Raw genomic sequence first — 15,685 nt, forward strand, 5'->3', positions numbered from 1 at the left:
GTCTTTCGCGCACGGTTCCGGCGGTGCTTCGTTCTCCCAAAGCAACGAGTCCGAGCTGATGTTAACCACGTCCTTGTCGTAATACATGAAGGCTGTCTTCAAACCGCTGATCCAAGCGGCGTTCAAGCTATGCACCAGAAACTTGATGCTCTGCTTCTGCACGTATTTCTTGTAGCAGATGTCCAGTGCGTTGTCCACGATTTCGTTGCGCACCGAACACACGATTTGGAAATGCTGATCGGCGTCGAGGAATGCTTCGATTGAGCTGTCGAAGATCTTCGAATTCGAACGGGACTTCGATGATAGGCTTCTGGGGCGCTTCTTCTTCGCATGCTTTCCGCCTGCATCGATACCACTCTCAACACTACTCATAAGAAAATTGTCTGCGTAAATCTTTCAGTCTTATGACAAAACCGAAAAACCGTACAACTTGATTATTATTTCAATCAAATGTTTAAACCAATTCATATTGAACTGAATCACATAATAAAATATTTTAATTCAATAAATTGATTTTATTAACCTTTGCAAAGGTTAGTTTATTAAGTTTTTTTCTTTAAATGTCGGTTATTCAATAAATTAATATAATAAATGTATTTATATACATTTCGTCAAATTTCAAAATTATACAAAAAAAAAACAAGTTCAATTACTAATTTGGTCATTTTGTCAAAATTTTTAAGAAATAACTAATTTTTGGATATATTAAATATTATATTTTGATCAATCATAAATTTCCATATTTCACAAGATCTTCGTCATACACTACAATTTCTGTTAATAGATTTGACCTAAATCAATTCAGTTTCCTGAACAATCTTATAACAATTATTTTGGCTTATTCAATTATCATAATTTATCGCTATTTCCTGAACGAATTTCAATATAATTCTAAATATATGAGATCAAAAACGATGACCAAATAATATATGTTTTCTTGTTGTAAATATGAAGAAATTTCATGTTGCAAAATGATGTGTTTCGAAGAAGGTAAAGTCGCGTAGTGAATAGACATAGAGGGGACGACGCATTGTGTCCGAATTTAGTGCGATCGAATGGGATGAACCCAAACCGAAAGATGAACGTAAAAAAAAGAGAATATGTAGAAAAGAAGACGAAAGACGAGCAGATAAACCACCGATTTCGTAACTTGATTACCTTCATAATTATAATATAAAAGTGCCGGGATCATCTCGGATATTGTTCAGTTTTGTGTCAATCTTATCATTAGACAGAATATGGTAGGTGAACAAGCATCATTCTCAATTTTTATACAAAATAACATTACTAACAAATCGTTCGGTATTATTAGTTTGTGATCGAATTTTGGATTAAATCATCTCTTACACTTAATTGCATCTAAATCAATTTGGATTATTAGATTATAAACAGGACAATTTTGATATTTAATTCGTTTAATAGTTCATTTTGAAACTAATTAAATTTAATAATAATTGTTTTTATTCGTTTTCTTTGATTCAATAACATAATTTATTTTTAAACTTTTGTTATTTTATTAAATTTAACAATAATTAGTTAATTTTATATTAAATATGTGGAATTATGTAACTGAAATCAGTTAAAAAATCATAGTTATTTGTCATAATTAACAAAAGTTTAAATTCACAAAGAAAAGTATAAATTCATTAAATCATTGCATTTAGTTGTAACAAAATATCGAAAGTAAGTAATTTGTTAAAATTTGATGATAATAATTAATTTTTAGTTTAAATTTGAAATATTATAAACTTTTAAATTTAAAAAAATACTTGTAAACTTAATCTGACTAAGAAATGAATAAGATTTTAGTGCAATATAAAGAAATCATAGTGATTCGATTTCAATAAGTATTTATTTCATATAATATAAAGCAACAAATCATTTTTATAATGTACCAATTTTATAATCATTGATGAAAGAAAAAGTGTGCAGATCTTAAAGAAAATATTAATTATAACAGATTAATTATTACATTTGGAATGTTGCTAACATTTGTGACTATTTATAATTGAAATATTAAATTGTTAAATCCGGGTTTATACTAAAAAAGTTGAATAATTAGAATTTCCTGATTAATTTAATTTAAAAAAATTTGCATCAACGTTTAAACTGGTTTTATTTGTAGTAATTAGATTTAAACATTATCAATTTTTTTTTAATCGTGATCAATTTGCATCAAAACCAACGTAATATTGAACCAAAGACAAAAAATATTAGTAAAATGTTAATTTGTATTTCACTTTTCAAAGACAGTTCAATTACGTAAAGAAATTGACTCAACGTAATTATTATATAATGACTAAATATGTATTGATGCACATAAAACACAAATATTAATACAAGTTTGTTAATATGATTACAATCTTCGAATTCATTCAAATGCATCTTCGTAATTAATTATATTTAAACATATTTTTAATTGTTATGCATTAAACATAACTTGGCTTCGATTAGTCCGGTTTTACTATAAAAAAATCCAAATTTTAATTGGAAAAATAAATTCTCAGAAATCGGTAGTCAAGTCTCTTTTTGTACTGCTTATTTTAATGCTATTTTAAAGTCTTCGATTAGTACGGTTTTAAACAGATATTGGTATGTATTATGTAAATAGTAAATACATCAATATCTTGGCTTCGATCAGTCTAGATTCACTATAGAAAATTCAAAATAAACCAAATTTTAGATGATAAAATAAACTGTAAAAAATCGTTAGACAAATCTCTTTGTATGCTGTTCATTTCAATGCTATTTTTAAGCCCTCGATTAGCACGGTTTTAAACAGATGTTAGTATCTATTATGTAATTAGTATATACGTCAATATCTTAGCTTCGATCAGTCCGGATTTACTATAGAAAATTCAAAATAGACCAAATTTTAGTTGATAAAATAAATTCTAATAAATCGGTAGACAAACCTCTTTTTGTATTGCATATTTCAATGGTATTTTAAAGTCCTCGATTAGTACGGTTTTAAACAGATATTGGTATCTATTATGTAATTAGTAAACACATCAATATCTCGGCTTCGATTAGTGTTGATTTACTAAATTTAAATAAATTAACCAAATTTTATTATCAAAATAAATTCTATAAAATCGTTAGTCAAATCTCTTTTTGTACTGCTTATTTCAATGCTATTTTCAAGTACTCGATTAGTACGGTTTAAAACAAATATTGGTATCTATTATGTAATTAGTAAATGCATCAATATCTCGGCTTCGATCAGTCCGGTTTCACTATACGAAATTTCAAAATAAACCAAATTTTAATTGGCAAAATAAATCGTTAGACAAATCTCTTTTTGTGCACCTTATTTCAATGCTATGTTAAAGTACTCGATTAGTACGGGTTTAAACAGATATTGGTATGTATTATGTAACTAGTAAATATATTAATGTTTTGGCTTCAATTAGCCCGGATTTATTATAGAAAATTTCAAAATAAAACAAATTTTAATTCGCAAAATAAATTCTAAGAAATCGTTAGACAAATTTATTTTTGTGCTGCTTATTTCAATGCTATTTTAAAGTCCTGGATCAGTACAGTTTTAAACAGATATTGGTATGTATTATGTAATTATTAAATAGATCAATATTACGGATTAGATTTGTCCGGATTCATTATAGAAAATGTTAAAATAAACCAAATATTAATTGTCAAAATAAATTCTAAGAAATCGTTAGTCTTCTATTAGTATGGATTTAAATACATATTGGTTTGAATTGTGTAATTAGTAAATACATCTATATTATAGCTTCGATTAATTTTAATTGACAAAATAAATTCAAATAAATTATTAGTCGAGTCTCTGTTTATTTCAATGCTATTTTAAAGACCTCGATTAGTACGGTTTTAAACAGTTATTGGCAACATCGATTATCCGCACTATGCGTGGTATTGAAAGACAGAAAAATATAAGTAAAAATTTGGAAGTGTAACGTTAATTTCTATTTCGTTTTTCAAAGACAATAAATAACAAACTCGACAAGCGAACCGAATTCTTCACAATTCGATCATAAATAATAACACCTACGAAGTTCTTCGCATAACAAACATTACGAGAAACGAATGTTATAATATTTCATAATGTCAATAGTGCAAAACTATTTGAAATATCCTTTAAATAATTTATAACCGGATTTCGTCTTCACATTCAAATGAATCGAGAAAATAACAAACATATAATTATTAATAATATATCAATCTTTCACAAAAAAAAAAAACAAAATTATTATAAAGCATTCATTTTTTTTTTCTTTTGACGTATTTCAAATGCAAATGAGATGTCAGAAGTGTCATTTCAATAATTTGATCATTAGTTTTTTTTCCATCTTCTGTTGACTTTTAGTATTAGTTTTTTTTTCTTTGATAAATTTAACATTTAAAAAAATGTATATTTATTTAATATAGACTGAATTTTGATTAGTATTTAAATTTACTCATTGTTTTGATGCATTAATTTAAGAAATTATTTGAAAAAATTGAAGAAAGTAAAAATTGTGTGTGTATTTAATTTATAGTTTAAATTACAATAGAATTCAATTATTTGAAGAAAAAAATATAAACATTGTTGAACGGATGTTGACCTTTCCTCATCCAGATTGTTGCAATACTTAACACTTATTTACGAGTAGTTGACTAATGCTTGCAACGTCGATTTCAATGTTAGGAATGGTAATATGAGTCTATTAACATATTTTTTTTTCACTTTTGGTGAGAAGACGATTAACAAATCCATATTGAAATTTATGCGTATTTCCAAAAAGGAGTGGAACGAAAAAAAAAAATTGTGTGTGTGTGTTAAAAGATGATACATTTTGAAGGTTGCCTTCTTGTTAAGGTTACAACATTTAATTTATTAACAAGCCAGAAGACAACATCCAACGCTAATACGAACATCTTTCATCATTCAATTAGTTCCATCCGCAATAAACTAGTATTTCTCTCAATATAAAATATGTTTAAAAACCTTCAATTAATTTGAGATTTGTTAATTTTAAAATTCATATCTTTGTTGTTGCTGTTATAAACTTGTTTATTACAAAAACAAAATCGTGACATTCTGTAAATTAATAGGTATAAATTTAGAGAAATAAGATAAAAATGGGAGACTCTTAAGAAATTTATTACTGAATGAAAACGTCTTGTAATAATTAATCATTGCGCAAATAAACAACATATGTATAAATATGAAATTGCATCATTTTATCGGATCTGTTATCGATCTGATGGATTAAAGGAATCCGAATCTTTAAATTTGTGACACACGCAAACTAGGATCTTTCTGTATCCTTGACATTTTCCAGCAAGGGGAAAGGTCATAAACCCAGTACATCTCTGTACTATTTTCTACTTTTTTTTGTCGTTTTTGAGCTCACAGTTTGGTAATATGCTAATCTCGGATGGGCGAGTTTTAATTCCTGTGAATTGATTATAGTTTTTTTTGGGTATTTCACGTGTTGCAATGATGATTTGAAGGATCATTTATTTATTGTATTTATGCTGTTTTTAGTGTATTAATTATTTGTTTTTCTTTGCTTTGCAGCGGTTAGTGACATTTTTGGTTGTTGCTGCTCCGCTGTTGCTGCTTTCAGCGGTGACAGCCGAGAAGGAGAAGAGGGCTGTTTCTTCGTTCTCCAGTCCGAATAACATTTTCGGCTCGCAGCAAGGATACAACTATGATTCTCCGGGTTACAATTATCCAAAGCCCGAGATTCCTTTCGAAACGCGCACAACTAGGTTCATTGTTACTACTCAGAGGCCGACTACTCCTAGACCTACCACCAGGCCACCTCCGCCACCATCTCCAAAGGTTGTCGGATACGATTACCCAAAGCCTGTAATCCCTTTTGAGACGCGCACTACCAGGTTCATTGCTACCACCCCAAGACCAACGACTCCTAGGCCAACCACCACAAGACCTACTACCAGGAGACCACCTCCACCACCATCCCCAAAGATCGGTTATGATTACCCAACGCCTATTATCCCTTTTGAGACGCGCACTACCAGGTTCATTGCGACCACTCCAAGACCAACAACTCCAAGACCAACGACTCCTAGGCCAACCACTAGACCTACCACCAGGAGACCACCTCCACCACCATCCCCAAAGATCGGTTATGATTACCCAACGCCCATAATCCCTTTTGAGACGCGCACTACTAGATTCATTGCTACCACTCCAAGACCAACGACTCCAAGACCAACCACCAGACCTACCACCAGGAGGCCTCCACCACCACCATCCCCAAAGATCGGTTACGATTATCCAACTCCAAAAATCCCTTTTGAGTCGCGCACTACCAGATACATTGTGACAACTCCAAGACCGACAACACCACGACCAACTACTCCGAGACCTACAACCAGAAGGCCACCTCCACCAACCCCCAAGATCGGTTACGATTATCCAACACCCCCAGTTCCTTTTCCATACACCACGAAGACAACGACCAGGAGGCCAGTTCCAACCACCACTAGGCCACGCACCACCAGATCCATCACGACCAGGAGGCCACCACCACCAATCACTTACTTGCCACCAGTTACTACCACCAGAAGACCACCACCACCCCCAATCACTTACTTGCCACCAGTGACAACTACCAGAAGACCACCACCACCACCAATCACATACTTGCCCCCAGTCACTACCAGGAAACCAACTACTACCACCAGAAAACCAACTACTACCACCAGAAAACCAACCACCACTACCAGAAGACCACCACCACCACCAATTACCTACTTGCCTCCAGTTACCACGACGACCAGGAAGCCATACACTCCCGCACAGACCGTTACCAAAGTTTACACGGCACAAACGTTCACCACCAGGAGACAAACTCCACCAAACTATTATTTACCACCTGTCACAACCACCAAGAGGCCACCACCGCCACCAATCACTTATTTGCCACCAGTGACCACTAGGAAGCCAACAACAACCACCAGAAGACCAACCACCACAACCAGGAGACCACCACCACCACCAATCACCTACTTGCCACCTGTAACCACTACCAGAAGACCACCACCTCCACCAATCACCTACTTGCCACCAGTTACAACCACCACCAGAAGACCAACCACAACCACCAGAAGACCAACCACAACCACCAGAAGACCACCACCACCACCAATCACCTACTTGCCTCCAGTAACCACAACCACTCGTAGGCCACCAACGACCAGACGTCTGACTCCACCACCAAACACCTATTTACCACCTGTGACCACCAGAAAGACCACCACCACTCCAAGACCAACCACCAGAAGGACCACCACCACCCCAAGACCAACCACTAAGAGACCGACTGTGAGGAACACTTATCTGCCACCCGATACCGGCTACAGATCAAACGTCAACACTTATTACGCCTTCTAAATTTAGTTATTACAATTGTATTTATTGTGTTCCACCTGTCTCACTATCAAAAAGTGTTACTACTATAAAAACATAATGACTATTATTAATTCGACGACCTGAATAAAAATGTTTTGCATATAAGATTGATATACTACTACTTCATTGATTGCTGTATAATGTAAATAAAATACCTACATAAAAGTGTTTTCGTCTTAATAATTATTAACTAAAACAGATCAACATAAATAAATATACCGACTTTATCAACAATGTTATACTTATTTCTAATTAATAAGTATTATCAGTTTAATTAACTTTTGGTATCTAAGTTTATTTGAAGTTTTCTGTTTGACACATATCGAACAAACTAATTTTTCTCGTTGTTACCATACATATTCAAATATTGACAAAACTTTTACATATACCGTCTCGCTCGTCTAAGCATTTCTGTCGCAAAAGCAAAGATGCCTTTCAGGAAGAACCACAAGAACAATTCTAACATCCACACGACTCTTTACGATCAACATGTCGTCATTGTCCCGCCGCCTCCACCAAGGTAAATCAATTCTTGTAAAAACTTTCAATTGAGTTAATTTAACAAATGTTTAGATTCACCATAACAGAATGGTACCTGAACAATCGGCAGAGGTACAGGGCTTGCGACGATCAGCAAGCCCTGGCCGACAAAGTTCTTGCGGAATCGGATCGGGTCAGGGAGCAAACCGACGAGGAAACCAAATTGAATAAGCGAGAGGTTGACCATCATCTCGGGCAAAAGATACAGGACATCGAGTTTATGAAAGGGGAGATCGACAAGCAAAGAAAAGAAGTTGTAAAAGAGATGGACAATCTGACGCTGTACGCTGATAGAATAAACGATGCGGTGCGCTGCATCGACGAGTGCTACAATATATGCAAGAAGTGCATCATAATGCGCGAAGTCAGATTGGGAATTGATTTGGTAAAGTAAGTTGATGTAGCGATCTGATAATAATTGATGAAAAATATTTGTTTCAGTGCCACGACGATGTTGAAAGGGAGCTGCTGAAAGAAAGGGACGTTATCGAGGGCGCAAAAGCGCTCTTAACTCGAGATCTTCAGCAATCCAACGAGCAATTGCGGCGTTTACGAATGACCGTATACTTTATGGACAGAGATTTAGAAGATAAATGCAACGTGCTCAAAATCGATGAACACAATTTGGGGTTGAGAGAAGACTCTTTAAATCTCAGCATGTACCATGGATTCTGTCCGCTAGATCCAGCGTAATTAATTTAATTAAATCAGTTAATTAAGCAATTACTAAAATATATTTTTTAGCTCAATCACTGCAGAAGAGTGGGAACAATTTTCGAAAACGAGCATAGAGAATGGAGCCAAAGAAATAAACAGCGCAAGATTGTTAAGATCCTACGTTGATACCATTATAAATCAGGCGATGATGGATCTGAAGAATCAGTACCACGTCGTGAACGATGCTTTCCGTCGGCGCATCGAGGAAACGAAGGAATGCAAATCGAAAATGGAAATTCAGCATGCAGAGGTAATCAATCTTTATATGTGATTCCTTTATATAATTTTCGGGTTTAAGGTTGTGCGGCAAGTGAACGAGATAACCAGATCGTTGACCCGTTTGCAAAAGTCTATGGCGGAGAAGGAAGGTTTCATGGCTTTGGCGCATACGCGTTTAGGGAACAGGGCGCAAAGACCCGGTATGGAATTGTGCAGGGATTTGGTTGAAACCAATTTAGTGAAAGAAGTCACCGAACTTCGGTACAACGTATCCAGATTGCAACAAATGATGGCTGAGGTTAATTATTATATTATCCTAATTATACATGAAAGAGTTAAGCAACTTTCTTTTGATGCTTTAGGGCCAAGCTTCGATGCGGTATTTACTGAAGACTCAGATACAACTCGAGGAAGACATCAACATTAAAACGAACACTCTGAAAATCGATGAGGTGGATTGCATGACTTTGAGACAAAGCATGAACTATCAAAATTACTAAATACATAAAGTTTGTTTTTTGCATCAAATTATCGTCACAGTAGAATAGTACAATTCATATCACGAATAAATTACAATCAACCAAGATATATATTGTATTTTCTTCTTCATAACACATTAAAAATTATATTACAAGATATAAATATATTAAGTATAATAAAAAAAAGCAAATATATGTAAACAACACGAAGAGATTGAAAATTGTCAACAAAAAAAATCTCCTGGTACCTAAACCTAAAATGCAACTTCATAAATTAAGGCACAACATCCATCGTCCGTGCTGTTTACGCAAAATGTAACAAATAATAATATAAATAAACTAAACTAACTGAAAATCATGAATGAAAAACATGTGTGTCATAACAAGTATAAACACGAACTTTTCCTACTAATTATGAAACAGTAATCACATAGTTGAACGTTACGAAGCGCAGCGCAAAGGCAAAATTTAAAAAAACTAACCGTTCGTTAATTAATACTGAGCATAATTTCCCTGTGCAATCGCTCAAACAACAGAATGGGATCGTTTTTCTATCCTAAACGGATCTGGATTTAGTTGTGTATTGCAGATGCAAAACTGTTGCATGAGCTTACTTTTTCTTGGGCTCTCTTACTGGCTTATTGAGATCATTGAGCGATTGCAGCGGTTTCGTTAGTTTCGTCGGTTTCCTCTGGGTGAGCAAAGACGGCGTCCAACTGAAGGCAGAAGACGTCGATGGAAATACTTCTGAAATACGAGAATGTAAATAATAAACAATGCATTTTTTTTTTTAAATTTTAAATTTACCCATCAATCCTGCCATAGATACGTCGATGGGTGGCGAAGCGCTCATGGTAGGACGGGCGGTCGCGAATATCGTCCGACCCCCACTCGTTGAAGCTGCATTTTGATTAGTTCTTTTCTTATCCCTCGATACCTTCCTCTGTTGCTCGAGCTCGGGATATTGGATCGATCGGAATATCGATTCCAAAGGACCGATGCCGGATTCCTGCAATTGTAACCAGTTATAACCTGCACGAATTCGTACACCTTCATAATCATTCTTGTTACAGTCATCTTACCTTACAAAATTGGTTAATTGGGACAGTCTCTGTCCAGGAATCCATATTATGTGTATTTGGTTTTTGCCTCGAATGCCTTCTAATCTTTGCCACCTCAGAGTTTTCTAAAATAAACAAGTTAATTTCCAGGCAATTTTGTTGACGTAACAAAACATCTACCGGAAATCGGCGAATCCGATACATTGAAGTTGTTCAAATTGTATTCCGGTGATGCGTTTAATTCCAAGAGTTGTAGAAGTGTTGGAGAACCGTTCAAATTGTTTCTATCTGCAAATAGATAGAATGCTATGTAAGTATGACTTATGTCAATGAAAAACTGTATGGCACGAACTTTGAGGCTCCGGACTTGCCAGGAATGAAGTATCCAAATCCGGGAAACGCTTCACTTTGTTCGTATGTGATAGAACATTGTTTTTCTTTGGTGAACTATGACGCAAAGGTATTCCTTGTGCCATCGAGAGCTCCGCATATTCCACATCGTTCTCACCTAAAAAGAATGAATTTACACATTACACATTAGTAAATTGATTCTCTTTAGGATCTTATAATATTTTAGTTTCACATTTATTGCATATAATATTAAAAATCTTATAAATGAAATGAATGCAATCACAAGACATTATTTAGTTTATAGTCACAGACTAAAAATTTATTCAGAATCTATAGTGAAGAAATTTAAGTGCGAGTCATGACGATGAACTCTGTATTCAGTAACTTAGGATGACGAGGTAACGGTAGGTTCGCCGCTCTCTAAATGAAGATCTTTTTCGGCCACCTTGTCTCCGGAATCTGGCGCATTATTTGACTCTAAGGTTAACAAAATGTCATCTCCATATCCATTACCTTCAATACACAACAAATCTTTGATAACTTAAAAAAAATTTAACACATGCGTACTTTGTCTTGAGATTTGTACCTAATTTAAGACTGAATGTGATCAAAAAAAGAAAGAATCTTACCAGACATAGTTTCATTATCGACGTCGTTTTCGTCGTTCATATTATCCTCAAAGATAATATCCATTTCAGTCTCACTGAGATCGTCCTTTACCGAAAATTATATAATAAGAAACTTATTTTAAACTTTTATAGCAGACTTACAGATTCACTGCTATTAGAACTAATTGTCAAATTTGCAGTGGGATTCAGTAAATTTGGAGAACTCAAAGATACACCGAGTCCGAGCAACTGTCTCGGCGTGGACATACTACTACTCTCGGCAACTTCCTCCTCTTCGTTATTCACAGAAGTTTTATTCAAAATTTGAGTTTGCGTAGAAGACGAAGACAATATACTCGTGTTACTACCCTCTAGGGCAGTCGCGTTGCAATGGCCAATCTCAGTATTAGAAGCACGGTTTCCTTTTGGTGGTATAAGGACCATAGAACATCCAGCAGTGGTCGAATTGTTCTTTGTGGCCACTTGCTGAGTGTTTGTCGATGCAACGTTTGTTTCCATATTGCTTCCAGCAGCAAACGGCTGCTGTACATTTCCCGATTCCGCAACATCTTGAGGATTACTAACCAAATTAGCTGCAGCCACAGCATTCCTCGAAATTTCAGCTGCCAATCTCTAACAACAAATATACGGTTATAATTTCATTGACTTAACTATATTTTGTTTAAATTACTTCTTTAGACTCGTTAATTTGAGATATGTACTGGTTCTGCACAGTTTGCAATTGATTAATGTACCATTGCTGGTCTCTGCATCTTTGGTAGAAGGTAGGTGCTCGCACTTGGAACCTGTAATTTAATTTTATATAAAATATACTAAAATATTGTTTGTGCTTTCTAGTTTACCTTAGCACTAGCGTATCCAAAGGCACGTTCAAGTATCCTTCACTGGCCAACAGATCTAAACGGAAAAACCTGTTGTAACCCCAACACTCGCCCACTTCAAAGTCGGAAGCAAATTCGCGGACGATATTCTTTGAAGAATCTCTGCTTGCTTGGTGCACCATTTCCACGCGATATTCGTATCTAATAATTTAAAAACTCAATTATATAAGCAATTTGAGAAGCGTGCAATAATAATTACTTGGAAGTCTCTGGGTATCCTGCGCTTAACTCTAGGAACACTGAGAGGTAATTGCCTCTAACAACACCGTTACCATCGGGGTAAACCTTCAATCTCCAGCATAAACCGTTACAATGCAGCGGCGTAGAATAAACGGGATCGGCTTTCCTTTGAAGTTGCGAGAAGCCGTGCATTAAGAACGTACTGCTATCGTAGCTTGGTACAATCTCACTAAATAAGTAAATAAAATAAGTTATTTAATTTACAATATGTTAATTAGAAAGATTACCTATGGAAATCTGCTGGAACTGGCGCAGTTACAAAACTAGTCATTGGCTTCTTGCGGATGGCATGGATCATCCGCGATAAATCCCCACTTTTGGTGATTAGCTCAGATCTGCTGCAAGTATGCAATTGATGCTCAATTTCATGGAGCAAATGTTCAAGTTGTTCAGTTTCCTAAAAATAAAGAAATTATTAAATGTGAACTTTTTTTTTAATTCAATTAAATCACCTGAGTTAACGAATCCTTTTGACCCATGAGCGTCAACAACTTCGTCTTCAACTGAGAATCCAATCTAGCTATCATAAGCTCAACGGCATTCCGAATCTCCCTTACCCTTTCGTCCTTTGCCAATCTAACAGATTCCACGTTCCTTTCCTACGATTAACCATGTTGCAAAATTACAAAATTAAGTCATTTTACAGCGTACCACTTCTTGTACGATGCTGATCAATTCCATGAGGCGACGTCTTAATTGCGCGACTTCGTCTTTAATTTGTGTGATGTGCTGTTCGTAAACCTCTTCAAGAGGTTTGAAGGTGTGTCCGGAATGGGTTCCGCCCCAAAGCGCGCATTGGTGGCAGATGCAACAACGGCACGTCCAGCAATAAACGGATAATTTTTCGAAATGCGTCATACACCTTGAGGAATCAAGAATAAAATGCTTAAGTTTCAGAATGTAATTATTGTGTTGAATATTATTACTTGTCACGGTCGCCATCCTCGGCTCTTGTAGAAGTCAGAGAAACGGCCTGCAAACAATCCAACTGTTGGGTCACTTCCTCCACCCACCGGCAGTTCACCAGCTCGTGAAGATGCAGGGATGCCCGGCAATGCGGACACTGCGATCGCTGCTCTGTCAACCAACGTCGGATGCAGACGTAACAGCATAGTTTCGAGCAGTGAGGACACAGGTGCGCGTCGCGCAATTTTTCCATACAGATGAAGCATCGAAAGACCTCGGCGAGCGTCTGAAAAGAAAATATAATAACAACATTTAAATCCAATTTGTGGCGTTCGGTGAAATAAATAATCTAATCTGAACTCACGGATTCAGACGAATTAGACCAACATTGGGGGTTCATGGTTTTCTGATAGTTCATAGCCTCAGCGCGAAATCTATCCTATGTGTAAATCGTAACTTCAAATTTTGACTGTACGTTCAATTTTTTCCCGCAATTCGCCGAAATAACTGTGACATTTGATTTTTTTTCACGCTCACCTCATGCAAAACAAAAACAATCATCAATGCTAAAACGATCCCAAACTAAGACTTTTATATTCCTTACAATTACAAGTAAAATTCTAAAAATCCAATTTTTTTTTTAAATTAAATTACTAATAAAGCTTATGGTATTAATTCCAAAAGTTGTGTTTAATTTCTAACGAGAGTGCGGATATAACAAAGAAACTGCGGTGTTTTTGGTTTATTGATGAAATCAACTGAAACATATTGAAATAAACAAAGCAAATTTAATGAAAGAACAAAAAAACAACAAAAAAAAGTTGTTCAGTTCAGGATGCGTAATTACAATTGGATGTGGTTACGTGCAATTTATATTTAGAGCAGAAAGCCTACAAATTATTCGGAGAAACCGGTGGTAATTAAACACCGTAATAGAAATAAATCGAATACATTCGTTTTTTTTTTAGAAACTACTTTTTCAGTGAAATTAGATTAATGGTTAATTGCTCTAGAAATCCTCCTCTTTTATAAAATTTCATTAAAACAAAGAAGAATTTTGAATGTAACACGTTAACAATTCCAATGGTTGATAAACAAGAAACTTTATAATAACTTTTCGAAATAAGATGTACTTTTTTTAACGTTTTGATATAGAAGTAATAGCTTTATTTTAAAAGATACCTACAGGAATTTTAAGGGAATTCCAAGAATTTAAAAAAATGCCATTTAAATTTTGTAAATATTAACGTGACACTAATTTCTATCCTTAAATTAGTAGATTAAGGAGAGTAATTTTTTTAATAATTTTTTTTTATTATGGAAATTATGATATTATTTTCATATAAAGGTTAACATTATAATCTTGATTAAACAAAGAGCTTTATTCCAAAAAGGTAAATATGCTAATGTGACCCTGTTGATTCAGGGATTTCATTGGAAATACCCAACAATAAACTTTGTTTATGTGACTAAGAGAGGTAGGATGTTGATTTTTCTTTGTTGTTGTGTTTAAATTGTCTTCAACAAATAACGCAAATACCAAAGTAATAAAACTGTTGATAAGTTATGTTAACATTTTGTTATCATATTTACTATAATCAAGTGCACTGATTAACATTCAGTTATCAGTATAGTTGGGTAAAAACAAAATCAATACACGTACTATTGATAAAACAAATAGAGGAGGAAACTTAAAATTTCCATATTGTGTCTGCAGCATAGAAAGAACCTACCGGTAACAGGAAACAAAAGAATCTCGAGCAGAGGATACGAGCGATGTGCCCCATTTGTTTACATGTCGAGCATAAATTAAAAAGTTTACTAACCTCAACCGAATGGTCGTCGTTCTTGTTGCCACTTCCTGACTTTCCTCTGGACGTCATGGTGACAGACAACCAACAAGTTCTTTGGATCGACAAGTCAGAGGAGAGAAGATCACACGAAGAGCATGAAGATCGCACTGCTAATTTACCATCGTCCTCTCTTCCTTCTGGTCCTTCCTCTTCTTTATTTCTGTCTTTGTACCTTCTTCTTCTTTACAGGAGACTCGTGTCCAAAACAAAAACGCAACGAACTTTCAACGGATCCAACCGAACACCCACATTGGCCGAAAACAAAACAAAACCGTTCGCAGCTCCAAGGTGAAAAAAATCCTACCTACTAACGGATCGCGACCGTGACACCTGTCAAACAAGGCGGAAGATTCGCGAACTATACCACAGCTGATTTTTTCCTTTTAATTATTTTACATGTT

The 15,685-nt window shown here is 35.0% G+C and overlaps 3 protein-coding genes across 3 annotated transcripts; 2 read left to right on the forward strand and 1 right to left on the reverse strand.

Annotated features, from left to right (window-relative positions):
* The first annotated feature begins 1,078 nt into the window (after nt 1–1,078).
* Nucleotides 1,079–7,495, forward strand: LOC108562227 (proteoglycan 4-like). Its single transcript, XM_017920497.1, has 2 exons — nt 1,079–1,084; nt 5,513–7,495. Exons 1-2 carry the CDS (start codon nt 1,079–1,081, stop codon nt 7,388–7,390), a joined length of 1,884 nt encoding a protein of 627 aa, XP_017775986.1. The 3' UTR covers nt 7,391–7,495.
* Nucleotides 7,496–7,836: 341 nt separating this feature from the next.
* Nucleotides 7,837–9,384, forward strand: LOC108562228 (tektin-1). Its single transcript, XM_017920498.1, has 6 exons — nt 7,837–7,928; nt 7,982–8,333; nt 8,390–8,637; nt 8,693–8,915; nt 8,964–9,182; nt 9,247–9,384. Exons 1-6 carry the CDS (start codon nt 7,837–7,839, stop codon nt 9,382–9,384), a joined length of 1,272 nt encoding a protein of 423 aa, XP_017775987.1.
* A 148-nt stretch (nt 9,385–9,532) lies between these two features.
* Nucleotides 9,533–15,638, reverse strand: LOC108562240 (E3 ubiquitin-protein ligase TRIM37-like). The gene is made up of 15 exons (XM_017920513.1): nt 15,258–15,638; nt 13,452–13,717; nt 13,177–13,387; nt 12,978–13,124; nt 12,753–12,922; nt 12,485–12,694; nt 12,247–12,426; nt 12,075–12,189; nt 11,546–12,016; nt 11,405–11,489; nt 10,777–10,932; nt 10,605–10,730; nt 10,446–10,549; nt 10,171–10,372; nt 9,533–10,110 (listed from the first exon to the last, which is right to left on the reverse strand). The coding sequence occupies exons 1-15, from the start codon at nt 15,312–15,314 to the stop codon at nt 9,974–9,976; spliced, it is 2,637 nt and encodes an 878-aa protein (XP_017776002.1). The 5' UTR covers nt 15,315–15,638; the 3' UTR covers nt 9,533–9,973.
* Between the last annotated feature and the right edge of the window lie 47 nt (nt 15,639–15,685).

The sequence above is a fragment of the Nicrophorus vespilloides genome, unplaced genomic scaffold (genome assembly GCF_001412225.1).
Source record: "Nicrophorus vespilloides isolate i.1.1-1 unplaced genomic scaffold, Nicve_v1.0, whole genome shotgun sequence".
In the NCBI taxonomy this organism is placed as follows: domain Eukaryota; kingdom Metazoa; phylum Arthropoda; class Insecta; order Coleoptera; family Silphidae; genus Nicrophorus; species Nicrophorus vespilloides.